Here is a 26,823-nt window from a genome sequence, read left to right as displayed (position 1 = left end):
TTCTGTTATATGCATCACATGTACACCCACACACGTACATATAAATACAAATAAAAAATAATCAAATAAATATAATATATATAATATTATATATATATATTTATATAGATAGATAGACAGATAGATAGATAGATAGATAGAAAACGTTTAGACTGCTTGCCCCCAGAATAGTGTAACAAAATGCTTTTAACAACATCATAAATCATAGACGCATTTTAAAATTACATATTAACTCAAAAATAAATGCCACCGTCTCAAATTAGTATTCAACAACAACAAAAAATTGACGAAACGCAAACGTGACGTCAGAAAGACTTCCCCATTTGAGCGTGTCAATCACCTGCGGGTCTTGAATGCGATTGGCTCGCCGGCCAGTCTTGTCATCGCCTCGTCCCCGCTTCCTTGGTGCACGCCTGCCAAACGTGTGCAATTAAAAAAACCGATCGTTCGACACCGAGAACATTTTGGAACCCTCAAATTCTGAATCTGTTTACTTTGCCAGTTATTGACGAGGTCCGTTTTGAGGCAAATCAAACCAAAAAGTCCGTCAAGACATGTGAGTACAGTTCCTGTATTTCACTGCTGTGTGTTCCGAAAAAAAAAATGGAGTTAGCTAGCAAAAGGAGTAGCAACTGTTGCCTCGAAGGAAATGTTGGCATGTTCATCTTTTAGTCATTTAAACGAGTCTGGAAGGGCTGAATAACGACTTCAAATGGATAAAATCAATAAGGTTGTGGCTGAAAGGTTTCTTAAATGAGCAATGTATGGCATCACCACCTGCTCTGGATTTAAACTAGTTTCAGATTTTTTTTTAGAGTCACGTATTTAAGGTGCAGACGTGTCCTGCATTATATTCTGAAAAAAAAAAAAAAAACATTCAACATGCTTACTATGCTAGTAATAATAATGATGATGAAGACACTGTGGCATGCTCAGGTTGAATGTTAACGGTGCTTAAACAGTCAAAAAAGAAAAAAAAAAACGCATATCTTTATTAGTGATTGATGATGATGATTTTTTTTATTGAACATATAAACAGAACAGAAATGAATATAGTCATATTTAAAAGGAAAAAGGGAATTAAAATGTAATGCTCATAAATTGCGTGTAATTTTTGCTTGAATATTTAAGAATGCTGTTGTTTGAATTCAATAGTATTCTACTGTATTGTTCTAAAAATGGCAATACAACTGCAATGTATTTAAAATGTACTGCACTTGAAAAGTAGATTTGTATTGAATTCAGTGATGCTTTTGGGAACCTCTATCAGAGCCCATGAAGCACGAGTGCTTTTCATATCTCACACACAATCGCTGGGATATATCATTTCATCGGTTTTTGATTAGGGCTGGGTTAAGATTTCTGAAATACCGGTACTATAATGCTTATTGATTAAAAAAAAATATAGTTTAAATAATAAAATGTCGTGCAACTACAACAGCGCCATTAATGTAAAATAGATTAAAAAAAAAACACAACATGTACAGAAAAAGTAATGGTTTCACAATTTTTACTGTTAAACACAGTGGTTTATTTATTGTAGGTGTAAGAAAACTGGTCTAGAGCACTGTGCAACTGTTGCCATTTTAGGTCAACAGCAAGTTAAAAAATGGTCGCGCCCGGAGATGGATAAAAATGGGTCAATTTGACTCATATTCCACATGTACAACATTAATCAGAATACCGTGTTTAAACTAGTAGGGCCGCACAGAACAAATTGTGAAGAATATTTTTGAGTTGACTTCCCCTTTAAACTCATCTTGGAAAATTATCATAAAAATAAATGCAGGCGACGCGTCGATCCCTTAATGATGGCATTTTGCCTCTATAAATTGAGATAGTCAAATTATTATTTTTTTTCATCTACTTGTGCATGTGTGATGTCCTGTTGAGGTACGCTAACATAATGTTGCGTCTACTGTGGATTGTGGGGGTGTTAGTCGGCGAAGTCGCGTGTATTAAAAACCAAAACATAGTTTTTATTTACGCGCGATTGACATCGAAACAGAGAGCACAAGTGCGAACTTACGACCACACTCCGAATGTGAATGTGCAGATGTTATACATACTAGATAAGCAAAACAAATCGTTTTCTATTCAGGTTAAATAAAAACAAAATTAAAAAAAATCAATTCAAGTGATGATTTTAGTTTTCTTTAGAACAGTGCATTTCCTCAATTTTATTCTTATGATTCCAGTCCCTTGTATATTAAAAAAATGGATTGGTGCTCAAGAAACGCAAAATATGTTTACAAGTATTTCTTTTAGTATTGATAGGTAGTTTCATAATAATAGTGTAACTCTGTATAGTTTTTGGTTCCATTCAAAATGCATGTTACATTTAGACGCGCTAAACATCAATACGTATTTCGTTTGTGGATCGCTGCAGCAAGACACAAGTCCACCGAGACAAGCGTGACGGCAATTTAAGAAAAATAAATAAATGAAATATCGACTCGAAATTGGGAACTAAAAATCTAATTGAATTGGGCTTGAGTGAATTGTTACATCCCTAGTGTATAACATTGCCGCTACGACATCGATAAGCACAGCGTGAAGTGCCATCATGGCAGAGCACCCTCTTCACAAGGCGTGGGCAAACTACGGCCCGGGGGCCACATGCGGCCCGTTAGACGTTTTAATCCGGCCCGCCGAACTTGGAAAAAATTAAATCAATAATACCTTGTTAATGTTTTATTTTCTAAATACTGTGGTGTGTCAAACACAGATGTTTTGTTGTAATGCTTTTGATCACTTTCATTTCAAATTAAATGTTTTTTTTTTTTTCTCCGATGAGGTGAGGAGACCAAAACACTCCATCCATCTGCTCCTGGTCCGGCCCCTCTGTCAAATTTTAGAACCCATTGTGGCCCACCAATCAAAAAGTTTGCCCACACCTGCTTTACACTCTATCGAATCTCCCTAAGCTGAAGCATGAAACCAAGTTGCAAATAAAGAAATTCGATTTGCGCCAAGTAATCTGCATGTGCGGGTTGGTTAATGTGTTTTGTTAGCGTAAACACAGTCATATTGAATGTCACTTAAATGGACAAGGAAAAAGACATTCAAAAATATGTTGGATTTGTAGGTGAGTTAATGTAAAGGTTTCATGTGATATAACATCGCTTTCCTTCCCAGGTCCATTTGAACCCAACAATGTGTTCCATTCCCGGGCTCCCAATGCCAGGATCCGAAGTAACGATTGAGATTAGGAGGGTCAACCCAAACCCAAAATGTGGTCTTGTGGAGCTTTGGGTCAACATTGACGTCAGCAGAAAGCAGGCCTACGAGCAGATGAAAAAGCAGATACAGCTTCCAAAAAGGAAGTTTTGTAGCTCTGAAGGAAAAACTGGAGATCTGTGTCTGGTGTGCATTAGCAGCATGTGGCACAGGGCTCGCATCATGTCATTGCAAAGTGACGCGTGCCAGGTCTTCCTTATCGACCAAGGAGAGCCTCATGTTAGCACATGGGACGCTCTGGCGTGGGGCCAATCTGACAGCTTCTTCCTCCCTCCTGAAATTGAATCCTGTATACTTGCCAACGTCATGTCTCTCAAGGGTACCTGGTCCAAAAACGCGACCAAGTTCTTATCTTCCCTGCCTGAAAAGACTCTTAACGGAGTGGTCCAGCACGTCCTGATGCCAGACAGGACAATTCTCCTTGACATACCCTTAGTCTCGAGGCAAATGTGCACCCTTGGTGCTATGAGGAAGCTCCTGGCGGATGAGTTTAAAGTGGTTGTACTTGAATACCTGACTCCACTTAAAGAAGAGGGACCCGTCATCGCCTGCAACGTGACCCAGGATCAGAGTGTTAATGTCCAACTTGACTACTGCTACGTCCACCCTGAACTACTCTGTGACATCTATGAGACAGTTAATGTAACAGAAGTCACTGACGCCCAAAACATATTTTGCAATCTCCGGATTTACTCCAAAGCATTGGCGTCACTGTCAGAAGAGATCCAAGAGTTCTACAAGGAGTTTTATTATAATTCCATTGGGGAACGACCGCAAGCCTGCGGGGAGCCATGCGCTGCCAGAGGGAATAACGGCTTGTGGTATCGCTCGCTGCTCAAGCAACACATCAGAACCGACGATGAATTTGTGGAAGTTGCTCACGTAGATATTGGGAAAAATGAGCTTGTCCCGGTGGGATCTATCCGACGCATGGCGAGGGAATTCCTGAGAATGCCCGTGGTCACATATCACTTCTGCCTACATGGGGTGGACGGCAGCGGATGGACGGTGACACAAAATGAATATCTGAAGTTGTTACTGCTGAACAAGACATTGGTGGCCAAGCTAGAGAAGCATTTCGGAGAGACATATAGCGTCACGTTCTACACTGAGAATGTGGCATCGTGCATGAACAAAAGTTTGAGGGAGAAAGTAGAAGTTGTCCCACCGACTCAGGCTGAAGGACAGCAGCCAGAATTCCAGATTAAAGCACTGTTAGAGGAGCAGGATGTTCACCTCCAGAACTTTGTCGACTTAAATGTCAAAAACTCACAAGAGGAAAGCTTGTCGAGTACAGAGAATGAACCAGATACTGGCAACGTAGACACTCTACCTTCTGTTCCAGGAGATGTTAAGACCATTGATGACCAACATATTTCTCAAATCTTTCATCATGAACATGTGTTGTCTGTTGGAAGTACCGTAGACGTAACTGTATCCTGTGTCGAAGGACCTCAGAAGTTCTGGTGTCAAATGACTAAAAACGGAGAAACTCTGCGACAACTGATGGAAGCTCTTCAGAACCACTACGCCTCTGTCCACCCTTCGCCCATTGCTGAGTCCACCTGCGTCGCTCGTAATCCCGAAGACGGTGTGTGGTACAGGGCAAGGATCATCACCAGTTATTGTTCTCCTGAAGTGGACGTGCAGTTTGTGGATTACGGTGGTACGCGAAGTGTGCCTCTTGGAGATGTATGCCCCATTGACCCGGTGTTCTTGCAGCTCGAACCGCAGGCCTTTCAGTGTTGCCTCGTCAACCCAAAAGATAATTCCTCGTGGATTGATTCTGCATCAGCAGCAGGTGCTTCCCTACACACTGGATTCAAATGTACGGTAAAAGACACAACTCGCGATGAAGAGGGTCAACCGATTATTGTGGTAGACATTGAAACACCATCCCAAAGCGCTTGCAGTCTGCTCCCTCTGGTCCCCAGAGATCAATATAATTTTTCCACATACGGTATGGAGTTGTGCACAACAGAAAAGGCATGGGTAACGTCTTCGTATACGGTACATCGCTTTTTCTGCCACCTGAATAAAAATTCTCATTTGTTTGACGAAGTCAAAGCAGATATTCAGCAAATAGTCGGTAAGTCACAGTGGTCAGGCGAACCCGTCACATCCGATGCCCTTTGCCTTGTACGGCACGCTGACAACGAATGGTACAGAGGAAAAGTGGTGCAAACATCTCCGGAACTCAAAGTGCTCTTTGTGGACTATGGCGACACCCTCACCGTGAATGAAACTGATGTTCAACCTCTGCCTGCCGGTGCTAGCGTGGCAAAGTCAGTCCCTGTACTCGCCGTTCATCTCGGACTTTTCGGCGTTCCGACTAATGTACCGCAAGAGGTCAACCGGTGGTTTGCAAATAATGCCACGGGGGCTACTGTGACTGTTTCCGTGGTGGCCAAAGGCGAGGGTGGGAAGCTATTAGTGGAATTGTTTGAAGGGCTTCTGAATGTCAACGTAATTGTCAGAGAAAAAGTAGCACGCATAAAACTAGCCCAGACCAGTCAAGCTCTGGGCACCAACCTGGAGGTTGCCTCAAAACAGGTCACCACACCACAAGAGGACCTTTTACCCAAAGAACTCCCGTGTACATCGAAACTAGAAGAGCAAAATAAAGATCAAAACGGCAATGGAACATCTGCCATGGATAAGCCAGCGTTGGAGAGGTCTTTGTGCATAACTCTCGCACCAATATCTGAGTCCGAACAAAAGGTGATTGACGAGGAACGTACACAATATTTGAATGCCACCACTGAGGTTTCACCAAAGACCCCAAAAGACATCTATCTCAACAATGCTGTTATGTCATCACCTGAAAAGAGCTTTGCATATCACAGCCCACTCATACGTCAGCACACCTCCTTGGAGATGTACGCCTCCTGCATCGTGGGACCCAGTTACTTCTGGTGTCAGTTCGCCCACACTGAAAACCTGGACGCAGTGTTAAGACTCACCCAGAGCATCGGAGAGACTGTGAAGGACACAGAGGTCCCCAAGAATTTGAATCCCGGCAGTCCGTGCCTTGCCCTCTTTTCTGCTGACTCCCAGTGGTATCGCGCTCAAGTGCTTCAGAGGACCGACAACACGGTCCGCGTCCTGTTTGTGGACTATGGAAACGAGTCTGAGGTGAACATTAAAGATGTGAGATACCTCCCCCAGTCTCTGAATGAACATGCTCCTCAGGCCTTTTTGTGCTCTTTGGATGGATTTGATGAATCCAAAGGATCCTGGGATGATCAGGTTTACGACGACTTCTCCAATCACTTGGTGGATGAGCTCCTGTCAGTGACCGTGCTCGGTGCACGAAAACATTCAGAGATTGCCCTTCAAGAACACCCGGTAAAAATCCTGTGCGCAGGTGTAGATCTGAATAAAGCCATGCAAAGATACTGGAAACCCATTTACACAGAGACTGAAACTGAAAAGATTCAAATAGCCAGTCCACCACAACAGTCTTATCCAAACACGGCGTCCAACATGACCCACCTTGAGGAAAATACTAAAAGATTCTCATACAAGAGGCCAAGCATCCCCTTAAACAAAACCGAGGAGGTCTATGCTTCGTGTATTGTAGAGCCACACTTTTTCTGGTGTCAGTTTGCCAACCCAGAAGTCCTTCGCAACGTGGAGAAACTGGCACAGCAAGCAGGACAAGCAGAACCAGATCTTTCGTCCTCAAGCACTTTTGGACCAGGTAGCCCTTGCCTTGCGCTCTTTTCTTCAGACAACCAGTGGTATCGGGCTCTGATCTTGAGCCGAGAGGAAGATAAAGCCCATGTTGTGTTTATTGACTATGGCAACGAATCGGACGTGGACGTGAAAAACTTGAGACTTCTCTCTCAGAATCTGCAGGAATTTCCACCCCAGGCCTTTTTGTGCTCTTTGAGCGGATTTGACCTATCCAAGGGCTTCTGGGAGAACGAAGTTTATGACGACTTCTACAATCTTCTGGTGGATAAACCCATCAGCTTGATGGTGTGCCACACAGGTGAACATTCAGAAATGATGCTTCCTCAGCATGTTGTGGAAATTAAGAGTGAGGGAGTATCTGTCAATGCAGCCATGCAGAAATATTGGAAACCGACTCAAGAACATGATACAATTCCTACGGGGGAGGCCAGTACGTAGTAAATGTACAAGAAGAGACATATCTTCAAAAATAATAATGATCTGTGCCTTTTGTTGTGGACCCAAATTTCTCCTGGCGCCAGCTTGTTGACGTAGACCATCTGGAAAGGGTCTCCGGTCTTGCAGAGGAAGGTGGATGAGCTGAACCGCACTTGAACTCTCTCAAGACCCTCATTCCCGCTAGCCCATGTCTCGCGTTCTACTCTGTGGGCCGCCACTGGTATCGCCACTGCAAGTTTTCTGCAGAATAGACCATGTGTTTGTCGACTATGGCAACGATTTGGTTGTCGACGTCAATAAGAATAAGAAAAAGAAAAAAGGCTGTGTAATTTTTTTAATAATAATTCAAGATGTCTTGTTGTTGATGTCAAGGCTGGGTTAAAACTTTCTGGTGACATTGATAAAAAAAAAAAAAAAAAAGCTTTTTTTTTTTTTCCTTACCAATAGTGTTTTGGCAAGCTACAATTGTCAAAATAATTGACTAACTAATCTATGAAATTAATAAACTATTTTTAATAGTGTTTAAGGCTGTTGTCTAAATATTTTTCAAATCCCCTTGTTTCAGCCTCCTGACGACTATTTTCCAATTGTAGTAGTGTTAATTCGAAATAAGGCATTTGTAAATATCGGCTTTAACTTTGGAAAACAATCCCCGAACCAGTGACTCAATTAGTTTTGAAAACGTATGTACAACATCAAACCAACTCATGTGCTATTGCTTAATTATTGATCAGTTTGTTTTTTTTAAACACAATGATACCAAATAACAATTGGATTATAGTAATTTGGGGAGGTGTTATACACTTTATTAGAAAATTAAATTGTATCCAGTTATTCAAATAATCAACTCTAAAATTATTTTTTCTAGTGACTCTGTCTGTGAAAGTATCAGAGTTGGGTGCCACAGTTGGTGAATAAATTAAAACTAGATAGACCAGCGTGCAGTCGCAAGCTAAGCAATGTGGCGGCCATCTTGGTGGGGGCAACATTCCCGTTAAAGGCTCTTTTCACAAAGCGAATTTTTTTCTAATTAGGTTTACATTTCGGTCAACGTTTAATGTGTTTTCGTTATGCCATCATGTTACTTGTGAACAAAAAGAAAATCTGAATTTGCTGGTTATGTGGTCATCTCACACTAGAGTCTTAAGGGGACTTCTCACTTAAAAAAAATCGATGCGTGTGCTCTGCTTCAATCAAGACCTCAAGTGTCAAACACAAAGCACTTAACAAACCAGATCACATTTTTTTCCACCTGGTTATGCATCCAACTTGTTGGTTAGAAAAAGAAATCTCCCAGGAGGTGGCAGCATTGCTTTCGGAAATTGGTACTTGTGTCCCTTTGTGTTGAACACTGTCACCTGGCAACCATCTCGGACAGCATGTCAGAGCTGCACCAGGCAGCTGCGGCGGGGGATTTTGATCAGGTCCAGGAGATTCTGAGGCGTAAGAAATGCGACCCCAATCAACGAGACGTGGACTGGGGCAATAAGGCGCCTCTGCACTGGGCTGCAGCTAAAGGTAACAATTTGTAGAATAACATCTCAAGTCTCAGCTGTACTTCTATAGAGTGCTTTGTCTTTCTGTCCTGAGGTTCGTGGTTCTTCCTCCGTAGTCCACCATTGTTCGTTTCCCCTCTATGTAGGAGATGTGGAAACGGTGAGGCTTCTCATCGAGCACGGAGCTCGGCCCTGCCTGAGGACAGAGCTGGGCAGGACCGCGGCGCACTTTGCCGCCGAGGCCGGTTCGCTGGCAGTCCTGAGGCTGCTGCACTCCTTCCACGCCCCCTTGGGCAAGGAGGATTCTGGCGGTGACAAACCGGCGCGGATCGCCCAAATCTACGGACATCATGAGTGTGTCACATTCCTTAAGAAGTAAGATGACTTTTTTTTTTTTATTACCCAACACAATTGGGTGCATGTATCTTATCACAATGAAGTGAAGTGAGCGCTCTAACATCCTTGCAAAGCAATTGCTGTCTTATAGCATGACGAGAAAACAAAATCGAGGTGGTTTTACTACCGCAATATTGTGACCATTGTTACATTATAAATATCACTTTTTCAAATTCATATATTGTCCCATTTTGACTTATTGTTTTTGCAGGGCAGAAGCAGAGGGGCAGGCGTATCGCAAAATAGTGACTGATAAAGGGCTTTCTTTGGATGACACTGACGAAGAATGGGAAGAACAATGCAGAAACCAACAAGAAGAAAAGATAGGATCTGTGATAAAATAGTATTTCCCAGATTTTTAAAGCCACCCAACCCCTTTCAATGTCACCAATAAAACGGATAAATGAATAGCCCTTCATGGTTATGTGACTAAAAAAGTTCATATTCAGCCTTTTTTTTGTGAGGGGGGGAAATAGACTGAAATAAACATTTCTAAAACCATTTGTGAGGCTTTCAGTTTCTTCTTCTGAGCCAGTTTAGCTAACTTAATTGAATGTTTTCTTTTTCTTGGGGGATACATTACAATGTCTTTCAATTCTGATAAGTCAGCTAAACACTGACAAAAATCCGAAGCAAGAATGTGTGATGACAAAATATTTTTAAAATATTTTGTTTTCAGTGACATCACTTTCGATTTCTTTGTAATGGTTGCAAATGTGGTTTGTAGTGCATTTGGGTGAACGTAGGCTTTTCGTATCGACAATCTTCTTGCGGCAATCTATTTATCCGTTTGGTGGGTGTAATGCATCTGAACACTGGTTACAAACACCATTGAGATGGAATATTTATTTTAAACGTATACAACAAACTATTAAGAAAAACATACATTTAGACCAGGGGTGGGCAAACTCTTTGATTAGTGGGCCACAATGGGTTCTAAAATTTGACAGAGTTGCCGGACCAGGAGCAGATGGATGAAGTGTTTTGGTAACCTCACCTCATCGGAGAAAAAAAATGCATTTAATTTTAAATGAAAATTAACAAAGCATTACAACAAAATATGTTTCTGACACACGACAGTATTTAGAAAATAATACATTAACAAGGTTTTTTCATTTAATTTTTTTCAAGTTTGGCGGGCCCCATTAAAACATTTAACGGGCTGCATGCGGCCCCCGGGCTGTAGTTTGCCCACGCTTGATATAGACAATGCATGACTTGTAAAACTTGAATAGAATCTTATACAAGTAAAACAAATCCATATATTAGAAAAGTTACAAAGGATATAAAAGTCAACTAAAATAAAGATCAAACGAGTGCAAAATTGCAATGAAATAATTTGTAATTATACTTACAATTGCAAGTGTAACAATGCAAATAGAACAATTATTCAAGATAATGACAAAAAATTGGAGGAAACGAAAATAAAGGAGAAAACTATTTTAAAAAACAGGTTTTGTTGCATCATGATAGGTTTATGGTGAAGGTTTATGTAAATACGTTTGAATTTAAAATAAGTGCAAAATTATTTTTCAAAGCATTTTATCAGAATAATTGATTGCAGAAGAAAGGATAGCTTTCTCCAAAGGCATTTACAAAAACAAATTGATAATTTGGAATTAATAATAAAATATATATTACAAACAAATAATTTTCCCCATATTATCTTGAAAGAAGCTAAACAATTCCTACTTCCAAGCGAAACTTTTGCAAGACGCTAACGTTTGGACACCTCTTCCGGGTGTGACGTTTTATGGTAGGCGGGGCTTACATCAATGACGAGCAGGAAGCCGCTAAAATCAAACTGTCGCTCGATACCCGTTCCTCAACGACAAGTTATCATTTCCGCGACAAAGCAAGGTGACGGACCCCCTCTCAACATGGAGGCCGTGAAAGGTAACACTTACCCGGGTGGCGGTGCTTGAGCCGTTAAGCGAACTTTCAACCGTCGTTTTACGATGTTTGCTAATGCTAATGCTAAAGCTACAAGAGACAGTTGCAGTGTGTGCGCGCCATTTGGTTAAAAGTGGTCTGAACTGCGGTCCACAGGAGTTTTAAGTCACCTGAGTACAATGGAGGTTCGGGCGAGGAGCCGCCAAATTCAACTCCGGCAACGGAGTCGGGTGGAGAAGCTGCGGGCTCGCATGGAGGCGCTGACCGCCCAGAGGGACAGGCTGAAGGCCGAGATACAAGCACTCAAGGTAAGGGAAGAGAACACATTACTGTACTGGAAATTTATGGTACAGTAACTGCGTTTATTTACAGCACACTGAGAAATAGTTGCTGTTATTTTTTGTTATTATTTTATTTATTTTTATTGTGATCTTGTTTATTTTAAAGTAATAATGGAATATTGTTTTTAAAATATATTATACAAACATTTTTGTCCTTTTTATGACAAAGTTTGACAATTACTCATTAATATGACTATTCAAAACGTTTTTCTTTTTTTTCTTTTTTTTTTCTAGAAAAAAAAACAGACTGTAATCAACCTTTTCTCGTGACATTACATTTATATTGATTAAGATGACTGGTTAATAATGGTTTTCGATGAATTCATTGACAATGATGTCCTGCCCAGGGCATTGAAAAACGCAAGATACGACTGAATAATCGGTGTGCAGCAGCAGCAGAAGACAACGACGACGAACTGGAGCCCAAAGACAGCGAGAATGAACAACTTCTCCAGTTGATGGCCAGATTCATGCAGCTGAAAGAGCTTCAATATTCTCATCACGTCATTGGTACGCCTCCATTACTTACTACTTGGGCTCAGCAATATACCCTTAAAATAAATCTAGCCCTTGTTTTTCTTGTCACCCAAAACAAAAGTCCCCCCATCAATTATTAAAATAAATAAATAAATAAAATATGCCATTATTCAAAGCGTGTTTTTTTTCCCCTTCTGTGGTTAAGAGACATCTCAATCTTCCACAGAGATAATAGAAATGCAATTTTTTTTGTCTTTACATATGATGTTGGAAAAATCTGTTTAATCGAAATATGCATGTATAAAATGACTTGTCAATCTGCACCTAATGTGAAGTATGTAAGTTTTAAGTTTAGTCCCCCCCCCCTCTTTGCTGGTATTTTAATTGCCCAGTCCTTCTTCATATTATCACTTACTTAGTGGTGGTGTGATGAAACGGTTTCTCTCATTACTAGGTGGCTACGACATCACCAAAACCCGCCGGGGGAAAGGCGTGTGCGTGACTCTATCGACGGTCTACGAGGGCGTCTATCTGGAAACATACAACGTGGAGTTGGACGTCAGGCCGACGCTGAGAATCAGTCACCACAACGTGCCGCCGTTCATCCCGCTGGGTGAGCTCCGTGAGCGGGCCGGCCTACAGGATGACCTCAGGGACTTCCTGGACCCGCTCAGCAAGCTCCTCAACGCCTTTGTGGGCCGCAGGCAGCAGCTGAGGCTTGTCAAGGTGACTTTCTCGCATTCCCGCAGGCACTTCAAAATTGCACGACAATGATCTGCTTTTCACAACGAACACAGCGACACCGCAGAAATTTTGAGGTCCTTCTCTGGCACACAGAGGTCCCGCTAAATTGACGCGTCATAGTCGCAACAGATGCGTGAGTGAGCTGCCATTTTCTACCACACAGAGTCCAGCGAGTTCCTCATATCACTGCAACTCTGGGAAAAAAAAATCCATAACGGATTTGAAGACCTATTCTCTAATCCGCCCCATTTACATTATCATTAAATTGGTAAAAACATAATTTAAGACATTATTTCAAGACTCTTATGGTATTATAATTTATTTAAAAATGTAAAAAACATGTTTCGTGTAATTTTTTCATATTAAGAACTCTTTTTGATTTTATATATATATCTCTATATATATATATTTTTTTTTTAATTTTTTCATTTATTTTTTTTATTTCATTTTATTTATTATTATTATTTTTTTTAAATCAGCGAATATACTGGTCGCACATGTGTGCGTGGATGAAAAATTCAAGTACTTGCATGGTCTCAAATTTCTGGGGCAACATGAGCCACGACTGTGTATAGGTGCTACCAGTCTCGACACTTTTTCTCCATCCGGTGTTCGCATAGCAGAAATGTGGCCTTGTTCACTCAGGAGCTTCATCCGTCAGTGACGGTGATGGAGAGCAACATGCTATGTTCCATACTTGTGCTCCTGCTAAGCCCACCAAGACCGAAGAAGACACTGCTCTGCACCCTGAACTACACAGACCACACCAGATGTCTTCCCACAGGGGTCCGCTTCGACTGTGAAGGTGGGTGACTGAAAGAAGACTTCATATGGACCCCTTCCACAAACACATGCGTGTTTCAAAACATTTCAATAACATGTCTATGATGAGGTTTGTTTGTTTGTTTGTTTTTTTTTATTACCCTACGGCTTATCAATTATAGCAAACTTTTTACACCCTCTTCTAGCATTTTTTTTTTTCAACTCAAACTCTTTGGAGGCCCTGCTATAGATTTTGTTACCATGACAACAAGGGCTGAGCTAAGCTGTGGCTGCTTATTGAGTTTCCAGAGTCTAAAGATATCGTCAATAAAAGCTTAAAAAAATTACAAAAAAAATATAATTCTCCAATACCTTGAATAATTGATGCAGAAGTGATGTACTATTATTTAAAATGATTAACCCGTTCTGTCTTTTTCTAGACAAGACTCTTTCGCAGTCTCCCGAGTGGATAAACAACGGCAAGCTTCTCATGGAGACGCCAGTCCACAAAGCTTTGGACACCATGAAAAATATGGACTACATTCGTTAGGCTTCATCTCCAGTCCCGCTTATCGTCTTTGTCCTGGAGCCTCTGGATGAATTCCGTCACCTTCTCGTGCAAGCGCTCCCTCTGGAGGAGCTTTGTCTTCTCCAGCTGCTCCCGAGCCTCCCGCCGCCGCCTCTCCGCCTCCCTTTCCGATATGGTGTCGATGGCAGCGATGCTTTTCACTTGCACAAAAGACAAGCTCCTACGCAGGCGTGCTCCACCGCTGCTCGGCGGGGGTGCCGACACGGACCTCGGAACCTCGGCGTCAACGCGGCTGACTATTTCCTTCATGGCCACGCCCACCGTGGCTTTGGGCTCGCACGCCTTCACCATCCCCACCCGTCTGCGTTCGCTTTGCAGCCAGCGTTGTCGTCGTTGCAGCATTCGCTGCGTGCACCTGAATTGTTTTTCCAGAAAGTCCAACTTGATGCAAAGGTCTCGTTTATCCTTCTGGTTTAACTCCTGCAGCTGCACCACCCTTTGCTCCATTCGTCATTCAGGACTATTTCTGTTAATACGTATTTCCTCCTTGTGTTTTCCTCGACCGAATCTGTTTGTTGCTGTGACTCTGTCACTGCGTCTAATGTAATATAATGTAATGTAATATGCTACCCATTGTGTTTGAGGTTGTCTGTAATTGTGCAACGGCACGCTCCTTGCTATATTCTGTTTCAAGAGGCCTTCAGGGTCCAGTGCTGCTGTATAGACAAACTGTTGTGACCGACTGTTTTTTTTTTGTTGTTTTTTTTTTTAGGGTGGGTGGGGGGTTTAAAAAAGAGATGCTAAAAACATTACAAAATTATTAGACAAGTACACTAGAAAAGTACATACAGTAAATACTGCTGAAGTACTAACGGAAACAGAAATGTCGGGAAAAAAATCCCATAAAATGTTTTTAAAGGAGAAAAAAAATTTGACTGGAAAATAAAGATGCAAAATTAAAATAACTACTACTTGGTGAGTTGTACAAACTTTGATGTTTGAGATGTCAAGACAAACACAAAAACAATGATGCATGTGTATTTGTTTGCACACAACACTGTACAATTACAAGGGGACCTAGAATAATTTAAAGCTTAATGTATATAGGACTGTTTTTTTTCTGATAGTACTGAATTAAAAGTACACGTTTGGCATTTACGAAAAAAAGTAAACCTCGTGAAATTCGGTTGAGAAAATGGTGAATTACAACTCATTTTCAATGGCTATGTATGGATGTTTTATCTTTGACGTGAAAGTCGCCCCTGCCAACATGGCCGCCACGTAGGCATTGTGTTAGCGTAGTGTATCTGACATTCGTATCTCTGTTGCTCACAAGGCGACGTGGCTAATTGGCATATTCAGTAATGTCGATACATTACTCAAAAACATTAATACGTTTGAAATTGAAGCTAAGCAACCTATTGGGCAAAACACACAACTTTATTGTATATATATTTTTAAATATTTATTTGCCTCTGTCACCCCTGGTTATTATGGAAGCCCATTACCAATAGTAAAAAAAATAAAATAATTGCAGAAGCCGGTTTCCGCCGATGGGTTTAGTTTTGGCAGTTCCAGCCAGTTGAAAAAAAATGGTTGTTATTCATATGTTCTAAATTGCTTAAATAAACAAAAAGGGGACTTCCTGGCTTTTTTTGTACTGTCGTCACTTCCGGCATGCACTTCCTGGTTCGCTGTGACAGCGCTTCGCTAACTAGCCTTCAAGCTAACTGCTGCTCTAGCCTATCCCACTTAATCATGATGTGGCGGACGCCGGTGAATTAGTGGCACAACAACTTGCATGTCAACGCCACTCCATGGGTCCAAGTTTACAAGACAGACGGGGAGAATATTTGAACTCGATGAATTGATTCCCTCTACGCCGATATTAATTCGTCCAGAGGGTAAGCATCTACTTTTTATGGCTAAGTTTTGCTAAAGTTAGCTTAGCACTCTGTCGAAAGTTCACCCTGGCAGCAGTGTTTTGACATACCTTACTCATAATTATTTTAGTCGGATTAAAGACCAGTTTTACAGTGAAACACTATCACCTTTTTGCTTAAATATACATTTAGATTCAGTTTCGTTCAGAGAAGCGGCAGAGGCAGAAACTGAAACTGTGTAATCTAACTCAGTTTTGTGACAGTTGGAAAAATGATAAAATACCGGTAATCATTATTTCAATCAGTATTTCTCAACCCCCCCCCCTAGTCAGGACACACACATTATATTTCCAAAATATCACCACATGCCACCAAACACAAATGTCACGAAAGGTCTATGTACAGAAATAGTCAAATTATGCTGCTTTTGCAGACGAACAAAAATACATTAATTCCTCGCGGCACACCTGCCGATCTCGTGACATAGCGGGTGTAAATCATTGATGTAAGGTACAGGATGTCATTAAAGTCTGACACATTTATTACAAAGCAAACAAAAATGCAATTATTTCGCAAACCATGACAATATGAGGCACTTATATTGAAGTGTTTATGCTATTATTTAATAAACCTTCACTTAAGCATCATTAGTTGCACGAAGCACATCAATACGCACTCAATTTCTTGCCGAGTTTCTTTCCATAAAGTTAACAATGGCATCTCTGATGCTTAGAGAAAGTTGAGGGTAATAACCGGTTCCAGGTGAATTGGGTTGTCCCTTGCAATCTTTATAATTTGATTTAGGAACCCACGAACTTGCAGTCCCCAATGTGGCGCAAACACACTGACAACTTTTAGAATATAATTAAGAAATTAGACTTTGTGGTCACACTTGATGTCAAAAAGGTTTACTTTCTTTTTTTTTTAATAGTTCAGTGACTTCCTCATTTGACATGAATAAACAACAAAGGTATGTCGTCTTGCATTTTATTTATTTCTTTTTTGACGTGATCGCTTTCATTTCACCAGAACCGCCAACATGGACGACCCAAACAAACCTCAGCGCAAAATGTCCACGGCTGGGGACAGTCTGTACAAAGTCCTGGGTTTACAGAAGGGAGCATCGCCCGAGGAGATAAAGAAGGCCTATAGGTGGGTTTGGCGGTATGAACACACAGGACGCGCTCTTTTTTTATTTTCTGATTGTTGTAATCGTTCATCAAATGCCATCCACCACTCCCCCCCCCCCCGAAAAAAAATTATTTACTGTATGTGAAATGAATTCATTTGTCCTGATGTTAATCTGGCACCAACATGAAAACCAGTTTTACGGCCATGTCATGAGTAACATTTTAACGTTTTTAGCTCTCAAGTGAAGAGAAATGAAACAATGTTTAAAAAAAGAAATTATGAACACAGGCCATTTGAATAGAAGAAGAGGGAACCTGGAGGCATCATTTCAAAATGACTGCAGAAAATTCACAATCATAAATTTAATTTCCGGTTTGGTTCGTCACATGCCAGAAAATGGGCAAAAATTTGTTCATTGTTTTCTATGGTAAAGTTGTTGCAGCAAAGTTAACCAATTATTTAAATGACATTAATTAATAAATATTTGTATTTAACCAACCTTAGGAACAATGAAAACATTGATTAGAAGTGCACGCTGGACTCCTGCTTGAGCTGCTCACTGAGCTAAAGTCTCACACAACATCACTGCTAAGATCTGCTTTTGCATGGTGATGGTTCCCACAGGAAGCTGGCGCTGCGCCACCACCCAGACAAAAACCCAGATAATCCCGAAGCGGCGGAGAAGTTCAAGGAGATCAACAACGCCAACTCCATCCTGAGTGACGAGAATAAGCGGAAGATCTACGACGAGTACGGCTCCATGGGCCTCTACGTGGCCGAGCAGTTTGGTGACGAGAGCGTCAAGTACTACTTCCTCATGTCCAAGTGCTGGTTCAAGGTTCGTTGCAGTTTAAAAAAAGACAGAGATGTCACGGTCGCATGAATCCTCACCTATTCGCGTTTTATTATTCACACATTCACCTCGTCCCTTTTTTTTTTTTTGCGACGGAATTCCATCCTCGGCTTTCGCTGGAAAAATTCAACCTGGCTCTGCATATTTTTGACTCTTTCTCTAACGCCCTAGATCAGGGGTGGGCAAACATTTTGATTGGCGGGCCACAATGGGTTCTAAAATTTGACAGAGGGGCCGGACCAGGAGCAGATGGATGGAGTGTTTTGGTAACCACCTCATCGGAGAAAAAAAAAATACATTTCATTTAAATGAAAGTGAACAAAAGCATTACAACAAATTATCTGACTGTGACACACCACAGTATTTAGAAAATCAAACATTAACAAGGTTAATTAAATTTTTTTTTTCCCAAGTTTGGCGGGCCGCATGTGGCCCCTGGGCTGTAGTTTGCCCACGCCTGCCCTAGATTGTGCAAAGCACTGGCGAATAGGAAAATACTAATGGGGTGTTTTACCCCTAGTAGGGCTGTGCAATTAATTAGGATTTCCATCGTGACACTCCACGGTTACAAAATTGGCATAATTGTTAAAAAAAAAAAAAAAAGAAAAAGAAAAAAACGTTCATACTAATTTGGAGGTTTTTTTTAGGCATGCATACACAAATTTCTCCAAGCTAGCTACTACACTTGATGCACTCCTACTTAGTTATTGCAAAGTGACTTGAAAATGGCAATAGTCGAAACCGCTTATTTGGGAACACTTTGGCTTTGCCGCGGAAGACGACGAACAAAGACACACAAGTGTTTCGTAATTGTTTCTGCACCTGCCGGCAACACGACCAATCATTTTAACCTTCTGAAGTTCAACCATCGTGTGGTTTATGAGAAAGTCTCTCGTTTTGGACCAAAAGAATTTATTAGCAAAATAATCCTGACTATTCTTTTTTTTTTTTTTTTTCCATAATCAAGCAGCCCTCATTGTTAGTTTTTTTATTTTATTTTTTTTACAGCAACATTTTTCAATTTTACCCCAACAAAGCAAAGAAATCCAACAACACCTCCATGAAACAAACCCACCCGAACACAAAGATGTCTCTATTGCTCAATTATCAACATCAGGAAGAAAAAAAAAAAAAAATATATATATATATATATATATATATATAATAATAATATTTAAATAAATAAATAAATAAATTAATTTAAAAAAAAAAAAGACAAAAATTTCACTAAACAGTAAGCCCAGTAAATTAACCAGTATACTCAGAGCTATACATACAGGCAACACATTCTCATTGTTAGTTTTGACACTTACGACTCATGATGCCACTTCAGGCCCTGCTGGTATGCTGCGGCATCCTCACTTGCTGTTGCTGCTTCTGCTGCTGCTGCTTCTGCTGTGGCAAGTGCAAGTCTTCCGAAGAGGAAGGGAGAGACTTCTACGTGGACCCAGATGATCTGGAGACGGAGCTCAAAGAGCAGGAGGAAGGTGAGTGGCAGCTTTTTGTCCCACATGCTGCATTCAAGAAAATGTGGGAACTTTCAGCTTCGACTTGGTTCTTCACACCGTGCTCTTGAAAGGTTTCTTTCATGCTGCATTCCCTTGAAATGAGGACATTTCATGACTCTGACTCATGATGTCTCATGCTGGCGCATTCAAAAAGTGCTCGGAAGATTCCAAGCTTTGACTAGTTTCTTTCAAACTGTGCACTTAAAAGAAATTGTTGCATGCTACGTTCTCAAATTTTAGACGTCTGACTTGGGCTCTTGTTTCTGTGCATTTTTATTGTAAGTACTCTGTACTCTACTTGTTTACATTCAAGAAAATCAAGGAAATTATTAGAGCACAAGCTCGTTTTCTAAACTGCATGGTGCATTTCCTAAACACTGGGGAAATTTCAGAACTCAGATGCTGGTTCTTATCCTTGTGCAGATTAGAAAAAAAGTCTCCCGCCTGCCACATTGAAGAAATATCTCGGCAATTTTAGATCTCTGACTAGATTCTTATTAGGGCCCGATTGATTGACGGCTGGTTGATATTACCTCTTTTTAGATGTGCACATTTTTTATTTATTTATTTATTTTTTTAATCCTTCACATTAGAAAATGACATTCAAAGATTAGCCCCAAAAAATGACAAAAAAAAAGCCAAATCTGTCAATTTATGCTGATTTCTTTTCTGTTTTGAAGTTAAATACTGAAGGATAAAGTATTGTAAAACTGTCAAATGTTCTGCTTGTAATTCACATCTTTATTGTAGGTGTTAAGGCCCCCCAAAAATTGTACTTAAATTAAAAAAAATAAATACATAAAATTAAATACATTTATCGTAATCGGGCTCAAAAATTCATATCAGTCGGGCCCTAATTCTTATATCTGTGCACTCGCTAGAAGGTGCATTCACAAAAACTGGGACATTTCAGACCTCTTGCACTGCCGATTTTTAAAAAGCTGAGGCGCTCTAAATTGTGTTGCGTTATGTTTCACAGCACGAGACGCTGTAGTTGTTATTCAGCCGAGCTCGTCGTCCGCCACCGCCGACGCTTCCGGCAAAGCTGACGCCACGTCAGGTAAAGTTGGGCTCGTCCGCCGTGTGTCGGGCAATGTGGGCAGCTCACAAAAGATGGCACATTAGTCTCAATTTATTTATTTATTTATTTTTAATGCAAATTGTTAAATAGCAGAGGTGGGGGACTTAGGAGTCGCTATAACTCGGCACAAGTCAGACTTGAGTCAGCAATGTTCGGATTTTTTTTTTTTTTGTCTTGCTTGGCTAAAACTTCTAAGACTTGACTTTGACTTGCTAGAAGAGTTGCCTTCCATTTGAGCCGCCTGACTTTTCAAGTCTTGCCTGATTGCTTTTGTAACTCTGCGTTAGCAAGATAATGTGCCAATTTTTTTTCTTGAATGAAACGAGGCCGGATGTGAGCTTTATGTCATCAGCAGATTGCGGGTTGTGAGAAGTGCCAGCATGACATAAAAGTAGATGTCCTTTTCTTCAAACACCTGCCGTGGATTTTGTCGTAATTATGCAAAAGTCTTGAAACAAGGAACAGTTGGTCATGTGCGCCTCAGAGGTTTCCCCCCCCCCCCCCAAAATAATCAGAATGACATTATTCCTTTGAACGCCATTTATTTTATTTTTCAACAAAATATCAAATATTTGGTTACATTAAAGAAGCGTATGCTCAGTTTAAATAAATCAATGTTAATATTCTTCTTCTGTTTAAATTCTTCTTAGTAAGTCACAGTGTATTTTTTGCGTGCCTACTTGAAATTTAAGACGCATTACTCCCACCTCTGTTAAAAAAAAAAAAGTCGATTTATTATTTTTTTTTTCTGCAATGTCACCATTAAATATTGTTTCGTTGAACTTGTAAATACTTTGCAGACTTTTTGATCCAATTTCTGTCGTTTTACCACAGCCGGCGAGGACACACCCATCGTGATCCAGCCCCACGCCAGCAACGGCTCCACCTCCGCCGTGCATCTGACGGTCGAGGAGTGAATGCCCCCAAATGCCCCTCCAAGCCATCTCCGAAGTTTTGGATCCATTTTTATGGGGCGGAGTCCTGACATCTCGGGATGGGATTTATTTGCATCAGCAGTCCTTTGGGGGTTGTTTTTAGGTGCCACAGGGTTTGGTTTTGGTTCCACTTTTTTTTTTCATTTTTTTTTTTCAATACAGAAATGTGCAGAAAGTCTCAGGCCGCCATCTGATTTTTTTTTTTTTTTGTCTTAGAAATGTTAGAATGATCCTTATAAAGGAGTGGGCCAAAAGTAAGTGTACATTTTTTTTATTGAATTCTATATTTTTCAAATGACATTGACAGTTTCTTCCCTCAGAGTTGTTTATTATATTCATGCCAGTCAAAGCAACTCTTAGAGCTTTGTATGGTGGTCTGTATGTCCATCTCGTCTTCTTTTTTTTTTTTAACTAAGTTAGCCGACTTTCCTGGTTCTTGGTGGGTGGAGAATAATGGAGAGGTGTCATTAGCATACCATATTGAATCACGTGTAAAGCAAAAGCCACACACTTAAATGGATCAAAATATTATTGTTACGTCATGCACCACACCTTCACAAAAGGTTTGCGGGTGTTTGGTGTTGTTTTCATTTTGTATAAACCTGCTGTGTCCTAATAGTTAGTTTTACAAGTCATATTGACTGCTGTAAAAAAAAAAAAAAAGGTTCATTATAAGAACGACGCTACCGGTGACCTGAGATTTATGCAGTTTTATATATATGGATTTATATAAATATATATTTCCATATATCGAGTATATTTTTTCATAATGTGCTGGTTCTGTCTTGGGCGAGCGCCATCTTTTAAAACACATTAATTGTGCCAAAATAAGGTGTCAGTGTTTGTCTTGCAACACAGCCTTGCCGGCGATGATGAAGATGTGTCACAGTTGTTTGGAATTTAACATCGGATTTTTGGAAGGCAAAAGGATATATCGGACTTTCTGGTGAAATTTCTGGCCAAAGCTCAAGTGCGTTAGAATCTTTTCAGGTCAACTTAATTCCATGAATCAACCGTTGCCAAACGATGTCAACTTTTATCGCTTGGTGTGACTCTTTAGGCTCTCTACATTGAGGAATTTTGACATTCGGCTTCTTGTCGGCAAACGGGAAGCGGTGCAAAAAAAGTTTTGAAACGCTAAATGGGTGGAGGTGCGTTCCAAAGTTTACCGAAGGTCAAATTAAGTTGGCCTGGATGTGTTAAAGCGCAAAGCCTTCGCTTCAAAGCCTTGTGAGTCGTTTATTCGTGTACATAACCACTATGATCATCAAATGCAAAGCCAAACATTTGCTGATTTCAGCTGATTTATTTTTCTTTTTTTTCTTTTTTAAACATTGTGGGGGTTCGGGGTGGAAGCCAACTATCGTAGTTATTTTTTCATTTCTATATCCAACATGTATACGAGAGATAAAGTAAAATTGTGATCTTTTTTTTGTTGTTGTTTGTTTTTAATCTTTAAGTGCGAGTGTGCCAAACAGTCCGACATGAGAAATGTATTTAAATCATTTTAGTCTATAAAAACTTGAATGCGTTTCTTTTTTTTTTTTTTTTTTTACATTCCTGTTTATATCTGCTCGCCCACTGCTGTAAAAAAGTGTTGTTTTTTTGTTTGTTTGTTTTTTTTTTTGACGGAATAAACTCAGGTTTCACCAAATGCAGTCAGCTTGTTGCGTTATCTCCAACCACCCCTCGTTTGTCAGATAAGCGCGAGTCGGAACAGGTTGCCGTTTTCCCAGTTCGATGGCCGTGGAGTTGGAGAAGCATCTCCTGCTGGAGCCTCTTTCCTGGTCCGTTTGTTACTTCAAATTCTTAATCTCAACGTTTTGCGTGTCGTGACCAAGTTTTGTCCCGTCTCAGCTCAGACTCGGAGGGAAGCGAAGACGTGGAGTGGTCCTGCGGCGATGGTGGTCATTTGGACACGGATGAGAGCGGCGAGAGGCGTCGGGCCCGAAAGCGTCTCATGGTCGCCTTGGTCATCAGCCTGGTTTTCATGGTGGCGGAGGTACTCGGTGAGATGATGATCGCTCTTTCAACTTTTAGATATGAAGGGTTTCTCGATATATTTTAAAGCGGCATTATTCAGTTAAATTCGATGCGCTCAATCACATATTCATTTTTGTCCATTTGGCACAAGCTGTCACATGGAATCCTATCTGTCCTGTTCTGTCCCATACCATCCTTTTCAATCCTATCCACTATCATCACGACATCTTATCCTATTTTACCGCAACTAATGTATTTTCCGGACTATAAGCCGCTACCTTTTTTCCTCGATTTTGAACCATGCAGCTAATACAAACGTGCTGCTTTCCTTCACCACTAGGGGCGCTCTATAGTCAAGAAAATATGCTAAATAAATTCAGATTTTTTATTTTATTTATTTATTTTTTTTTTTTCCTGTTGGGTCTGTTCTGTTTTAATTAGCAGAGTTGTTGCCGTGTAAAAGGCACTGTTTTCACAATCTGTTTATGTACCTTTATGTGCATTTACAGTACAAAATGGTTCTGTACATTCAGTAAACAACTCATTTTTTTTCAACATAGAAAGCTGCGGCTAATAACATGGTACAGTGTATATATTGTTTTTTCTTTTTTCCCCTTCTTTCCCAAAAAGGTTCCTGTGGCTTATATACAGGTCCGCTTTATAGTCCGGAAAATACTGTATATGTTCTATCTAGTCCTGTCCTATCCTAGCTTGTCATATTCTATCTAATATAGTGCTAGCCCACCAAGTATCAAATCCTGTCCTGTCCTACACTGCTTAGTGCTGTCCTATGCTTTTTGATCTCTGTCCTATGTAATCCAATCCTGTTCCATGACGACCTTCAGGTGGCTACGCCGCACACAGTCTGGCGATCATGACCGATGCGGCGCATCTCCTGAGTGACGTGGGCAGCATCTCACTGAGCATCTTCTCTCTGTGGATCTCAGGACGCACGGCTACTCACACCCTGACTTTTGGATGGCGTCGAGCTGGTCAGTGGACTTGGCAGCAGAGGCTCCCGGGCCCTCTTCACGCGCTTCTTCTCAGCTTGTTTGTGTCCGTGTGTCAAGCAGAGATTGTGGGAATGCTTCTATCTCTGTCATCCATCTGGGTGGTAACGGCTGTTTTGGTATGGTCGGCCGCTTGGCGGATCTCCGACGGCGACTACGACATCAACACCGACATCATGCTGCTGACTTCGGGCTGCGGCGTGGCCGTCAACATCCTGTGAGTGCGCCGCTGCGCCCGTCCCGCACGCGCCTCCGCATCCTTCCTCACGCGCACTCCCGTGTTTAGGATGCTGCTCATCCTGCGGCAGTCGGGTGTGTCTCACACCCACAATCACGCCTTTCCTTCCGGTCGGCCGCAGAAGGACACGGAGCGGCAGGGTGCCGGGCGTCGCCACGGTAACGCTAGCGTGAAGGCCGCTTGCGTCCACGCGTTGGGAGACCTGATCCAGAGTGTCGGCGTACTGCTGGCGGCCGCCATCATCCACTTCTGGGTCAGTTGGGGCAAAATATCTCATCATCATCATAGGTCACACAGTTGAGTGTTAGATCCATGCTGGAAAGAAAGTTTGCTGTCGTCAGTCATAGTTTGGGGGAAATAATAGTTAGTTATTTTGTTTTATTTTTGAGAACCAAGTGCTATTTTTGAAAAACGAAATAAGTATAAAACAGTATAAACAATACTAAATAATTCATGAACTCGATGCATATTTCTATCCTATCAACTATTGTATAATTTTTTTAGGTTAAAAGTAAGAGTTAAAGCAAAGTAATAATATATATAAATATATCAAATAAATTGATTATACATATATAATATAAAAGTGATTTTTTTTTTCAAATCGAGTCAGAAACATTGTGGAGACAAAAGTTTTATATTTAAAAAATGTTTAAGTGGTATATTTTGGAGGAAAAGGGTATCTGTTCTTGAATATAAAAAAAAAATATATATATATATATATATATATATAAAATATTTTAAAGAAATTGCTTGAATTTTGAGACAAAATAGTATTGATTTTTAGAATTTTCTAAACAAAAATGTTTCACAGAATAGAATTTCAGAAAGACATTTTTGAGGGGGGAATTTTTTTTTTTTTTTGTGATATTTTGTTGTTTCCTGGCAGCCCGAGTGTAAGGTGGCCGACCCCATTTGCACGCTGCTCTTCTCCCTCGTTGTCATGTGGACCACCTTCCCCACCGCCAGGGACGTTTTCAGAGTACTGATGGACGGTATATGCGACTCTCCGGGGAATAACGTCACAACTTTTTAGTTTAAAAGCCAAATGGACGCTGGCGGTCTCCCTACAGGCGCTCCTCCTGGCATCAACGTCGCCTCCGTGCATGACGCCCTGCTGTCCGTGCGAGGTGTGTCGTCGCTCCATCGCCTTCACGTGTGGAGCCTGGACATGACGCACGCTTTACTTTGCGTGCACATCACAGCAGGCGAGAAAGAAAAATATTTTTTTTTCTGAGAAAAGTCATATATTGTTTTTCGTGTGATTTTAGATGAAAATGTCACATTTTTTTAGAATAATTATAAACAAAAAAATACAAGTATCGATACTTTTGCACCCTCCTGTATTAATAAAAAAGCTTGTGTGCTTTTGAAAAGAAAAGTCACTTTTGCTGAGCTGAGCGATTCATCTGTCTTATTTTATTTGTCAAAGTAAGTGTTATTTTTTTTATGGCATTATTTGCTTTGTCTGTGACGTCAGGGTAAAAATCTGATTTTTGTGAATTAAAAAAATTAAGTTTTCTCTGTCAAACAATATCAACATGAGCTTGAGGAGTTAATTTTATATGCATTAGACATTGCGGTACATCCCTAGCCACAGAATATTAAATAATTACATAATTATTAATATTTATATTTTTTTCACTCAATACTCCATAGCAGTTAAAAAGAATTTATACTAATACTGAAATTTTTAAAAACCCGATTCAAATTAATCATTTTCAAACAAATAAAAAATAATGAAACTGACACTTTTAAAAAATATATAATGATTTAAATGAACAGAATTTAAAAGCAAAAGTTAAAACTATAATAAAACTAACCATAATGAAAAATCCCAAACTATTATAACCCTGATCCAAACATTTAACTGTCCACATTCTTTATGTAGCGGAAGGTGCAGATCCACACGTCATCCTCAAGAGGGCCACAAAGCTCCTGCGCACCGATTTCGGCATCACCGAAGTGACAATCCAAGTGGAACCTTCCGGAACTTCGCAGGTGGACATTTTCTAAACGTTTACTCCCTATTGCTTGCTATTTAAGCGCGGGAGAAACGTGTGAGAAATTGACGTGGCATCATCATCATCACGTTGCAAAAGCAAATCTTGTCACACTTCAGTTGAGCAAGCATTAAAAAAAGTGACGTTCACATGGATTTTGTGTCTTTGGATTTGTTTTGTGCAAAG

General features: G+C 40.6%; 5 protein-coding genes across 9 annotated transcripts; all 5 read left to right on the top strand.

The window, feature by feature from the left end:
• Positions 1-340: 340 nt before the first annotated feature.
• tdrd6b (tudor domain containing 6b) lies at positions 341-7,898 on the top strand. The gene is made up of 2 exons (XM_088312205.1): positions 341-556; positions 3,139-7,898. Exon 2 carries the CDS (start codon positions 3,157-3,159, stop codon positions 7,375-7,377), a length of 4,221 nt encoding a protein of 1,406 aa, XP_088168331.1. The 5' UTR covers positions 341-556; positions 3,139-3,156; the 3' UTR covers positions 7,378-7,898.
• Positions 7,899-8,029: 131 nt separating this feature from the next.
• ankrd66 (ankyrin repeat domain 66) lies at positions 8,030-9,770 on the top strand. Its single transcript, XM_088312207.1, has 3 exons — positions 8,030-8,895; positions 9,020-9,248; positions 9,481-9,770. The coding sequence occupies exons 1-3, from the start codon at positions 8,757-8,759 to the stop codon at positions 9,611-9,613; spliced, it is 501 nt and encodes a 166-aa protein (XP_088168333.1). The 5' UTR covers positions 8,030-8,756; the 3' UTR covers positions 9,614-9,770.
• Positions 9,771-10,997: 1,227 nt separating this feature from the next.
• Positions 10,998-14,986, top strand: cenpo (centromere protein O). Its single transcript, XM_088312202.1, has 6 exons — positions 10,998-11,165; positions 11,319-11,470; positions 11,851-12,013; positions 12,435-12,706; positions 13,370-13,529; positions 13,927-14,986. The coding sequence occupies exons 1-6, from the start codon at positions 11,045-11,047 to the stop codon at positions 14,034-14,036; spliced, it is 978 nt and encodes a 325-aa protein (XP_088168328.1). The 5' UTR covers positions 10,998-11,044; the 3' UTR covers positions 14,037-14,986.
• Positions 14,987-15,681: 695 nt separating this feature from the next.
• On the top strand, positions 15,682-22,149 carry dnajc5gb (DnaJ (Hsp40) homolog, subfamily C, member 5 gamma b). 2 transcript variants are annotated; one of them, XM_088312203.1, is made up of 6 exons: positions 15,682-15,919; positions 16,928-17,050; positions 17,654-17,867; positions 19,216-19,369; positions 20,370-20,450; positions 21,306-22,149. In XM_088312203.1, exons 2-6 carry the CDS (start codon positions 16,938-16,940, stop codon positions 21,386-21,388), a joined length of 645 nt encoding a protein of 214 aa, XP_088168329.1. In that variant the 5' UTR covers positions 15,682-15,919; positions 16,928-16,937; the 3' UTR covers positions 21,389-22,149. The 2 variants fall into 2 exon arrangements, with proteins under 2 accessions (XP_088168329.1, XP_088168330.1); XM_088312204.1 differs by lacking the exon at positions 20,370-20,450.
• A 148-nt stretch (positions 22,150-22,297) lies between these two features.
• On the top strand, positions 22,298-26,792 carry LOC148342890 (proton-coupled zinc antiporter SLC30A2-like). 4 transcript variants are annotated; one of them, XM_088312200.1, is made up of 8 exons: positions 22,298-23,193; positions 23,264-23,415; positions 24,235-24,381; positions 24,463-24,616; positions 24,686-24,890; positions 25,524-25,629; positions 25,708-25,842; positions 26,526-26,792. In XM_088312200.1, the coding sequence occupies exons 1-8, from the start codon at positions 23,147-23,149 to the stop codon at positions 26,648-26,650; spliced, it is 1,071 nt and encodes a 356-aa protein (XP_088168326.1). In that variant the 5' UTR covers positions 22,298-23,146; the 3' UTR covers positions 26,651-26,792. The 4 variants fall into 4 exon arrangements, with proteins under 4 accessions (XP_088168326.1, XP_088168325.1, XP_088168327.1 ...); XM_088312199.1 differs by having other exon boundaries at positions 24,460-24,616; XM_088312201.1 differs by having other exon boundaries at positions 24,337-24,616.
• The last annotated feature ends 31 nt before the right edge of the window (positions 26,793-26,823 follow it).

Source organism: Idiotropiscis lumnitzeri, chromosome 1 (genome assembly GCF_059441095.1).
Source record: "Idiotropiscis lumnitzeri isolate Australia: NSW breed Sydney's pygmy pipehorse chromosome 1, RoL_Ilum_1.0, whole genome shotgun sequence".
Lineage (NCBI taxonomy): Eukaryota > Metazoa > Chordata > Actinopteri > Syngnathiformes > Syngnathidae > Idiotropiscis > Idiotropiscis lumnitzeri.
Note: the sequence above shows the minus strand (reverse complement) of the source record. Positions and strands in the feature narration are given on the sequence as shown.

Bases quoted from the DNA above. Each gene is read 5' to 3' on its own strand.
- ankrd66 (XM_088312207.1), top strand. From the start codon at position 8,757: ATGTCAGAGCTGCACCAGGCAGCTGCGGCGGGGGATTTTGATCAGGTC. The intron at 8,896-9,019 runs GTAACAATTTGT...CCCTCTATGTAG, and splicing joins GCACTGGGCTGCAGCTAAAG to GAGATGTGGAAACGGTGAGG. The intron at 9,249-9,480 runs GTAAGATGACTT...TTGTTTTTGCAG, and splicing joins TGTGTCACATTCCTTAAGAA to GGCAGAAGCAGAGGGGCAGG.
- dnajc5gb (XM_088312203.1), top strand. From the start codon at position 16,938: ATGGACGACCCAAACAAACCTCAGCGCAAAATGTCCACGGCTGGGGAC. The intron at 17,051-17,653 runs GTGGGTTTGGCG...TGGTTCCCACAG, and splicing joins GAGATAAAGAAGGCCTATAG to GAAGCTGGCGCTGCGCCACC. The intron at 19,370-20,369 runs GTGAGTGGCAGC...TATGTTTCACAG, and splicing joins GCTCAAAGAGCAGGAGGAAG to CACGAGACGCTGTAGTTGTT.
- cenpo (XM_088312202.1), top strand. From the start codon at position 11,045: ATGACGAGCAGGAAGCCGCTAAAATCAAACTGTCGCTCGATACCCGTT. The intron at 11,471-11,850 runs GTAAGGGAAGAG...TGTCCTGCCCAG, and splicing joins CCGAGATACAAGCACTCAAG to GGCATTGAAAAACGCAAGAT. The intron at 12,014-12,434 runs GTACGCCTCCAT...TCTCATTACTAG, and splicing joins ATATTCTCATCACGTCATTG to GTGGCTACGACATCACCAAA.
- LOC148342890 (XM_088312198.1), top strand. From the start codon at position 23,147: ATGGCCGTGGAGTTGGAGAAGCATCTCCTGCTGGAGCCTCTTTCCTG. The intron at 24,617-24,685 runs GTGAGTGCGCCG...TCCCGTGTTTAG, and splicing joins GGCGTGGCCGTCAACATCCT to GATGCTGCTCATCCTGCGGC. The intron at 25,630-25,707 runs GTATATGCGACT...GTCTCCCTACAG, and splicing joins TTTCAGAGTACTGATGGACG to GCGCTCCTCCTGGCATCAAC.
- tdrd6b (XM_088312205.1), top strand. From the start codon at position 3,157: ATGTGTTCCATTCCCGGGCTCCCAATGCCAGGATCCGAAGTAACGATT.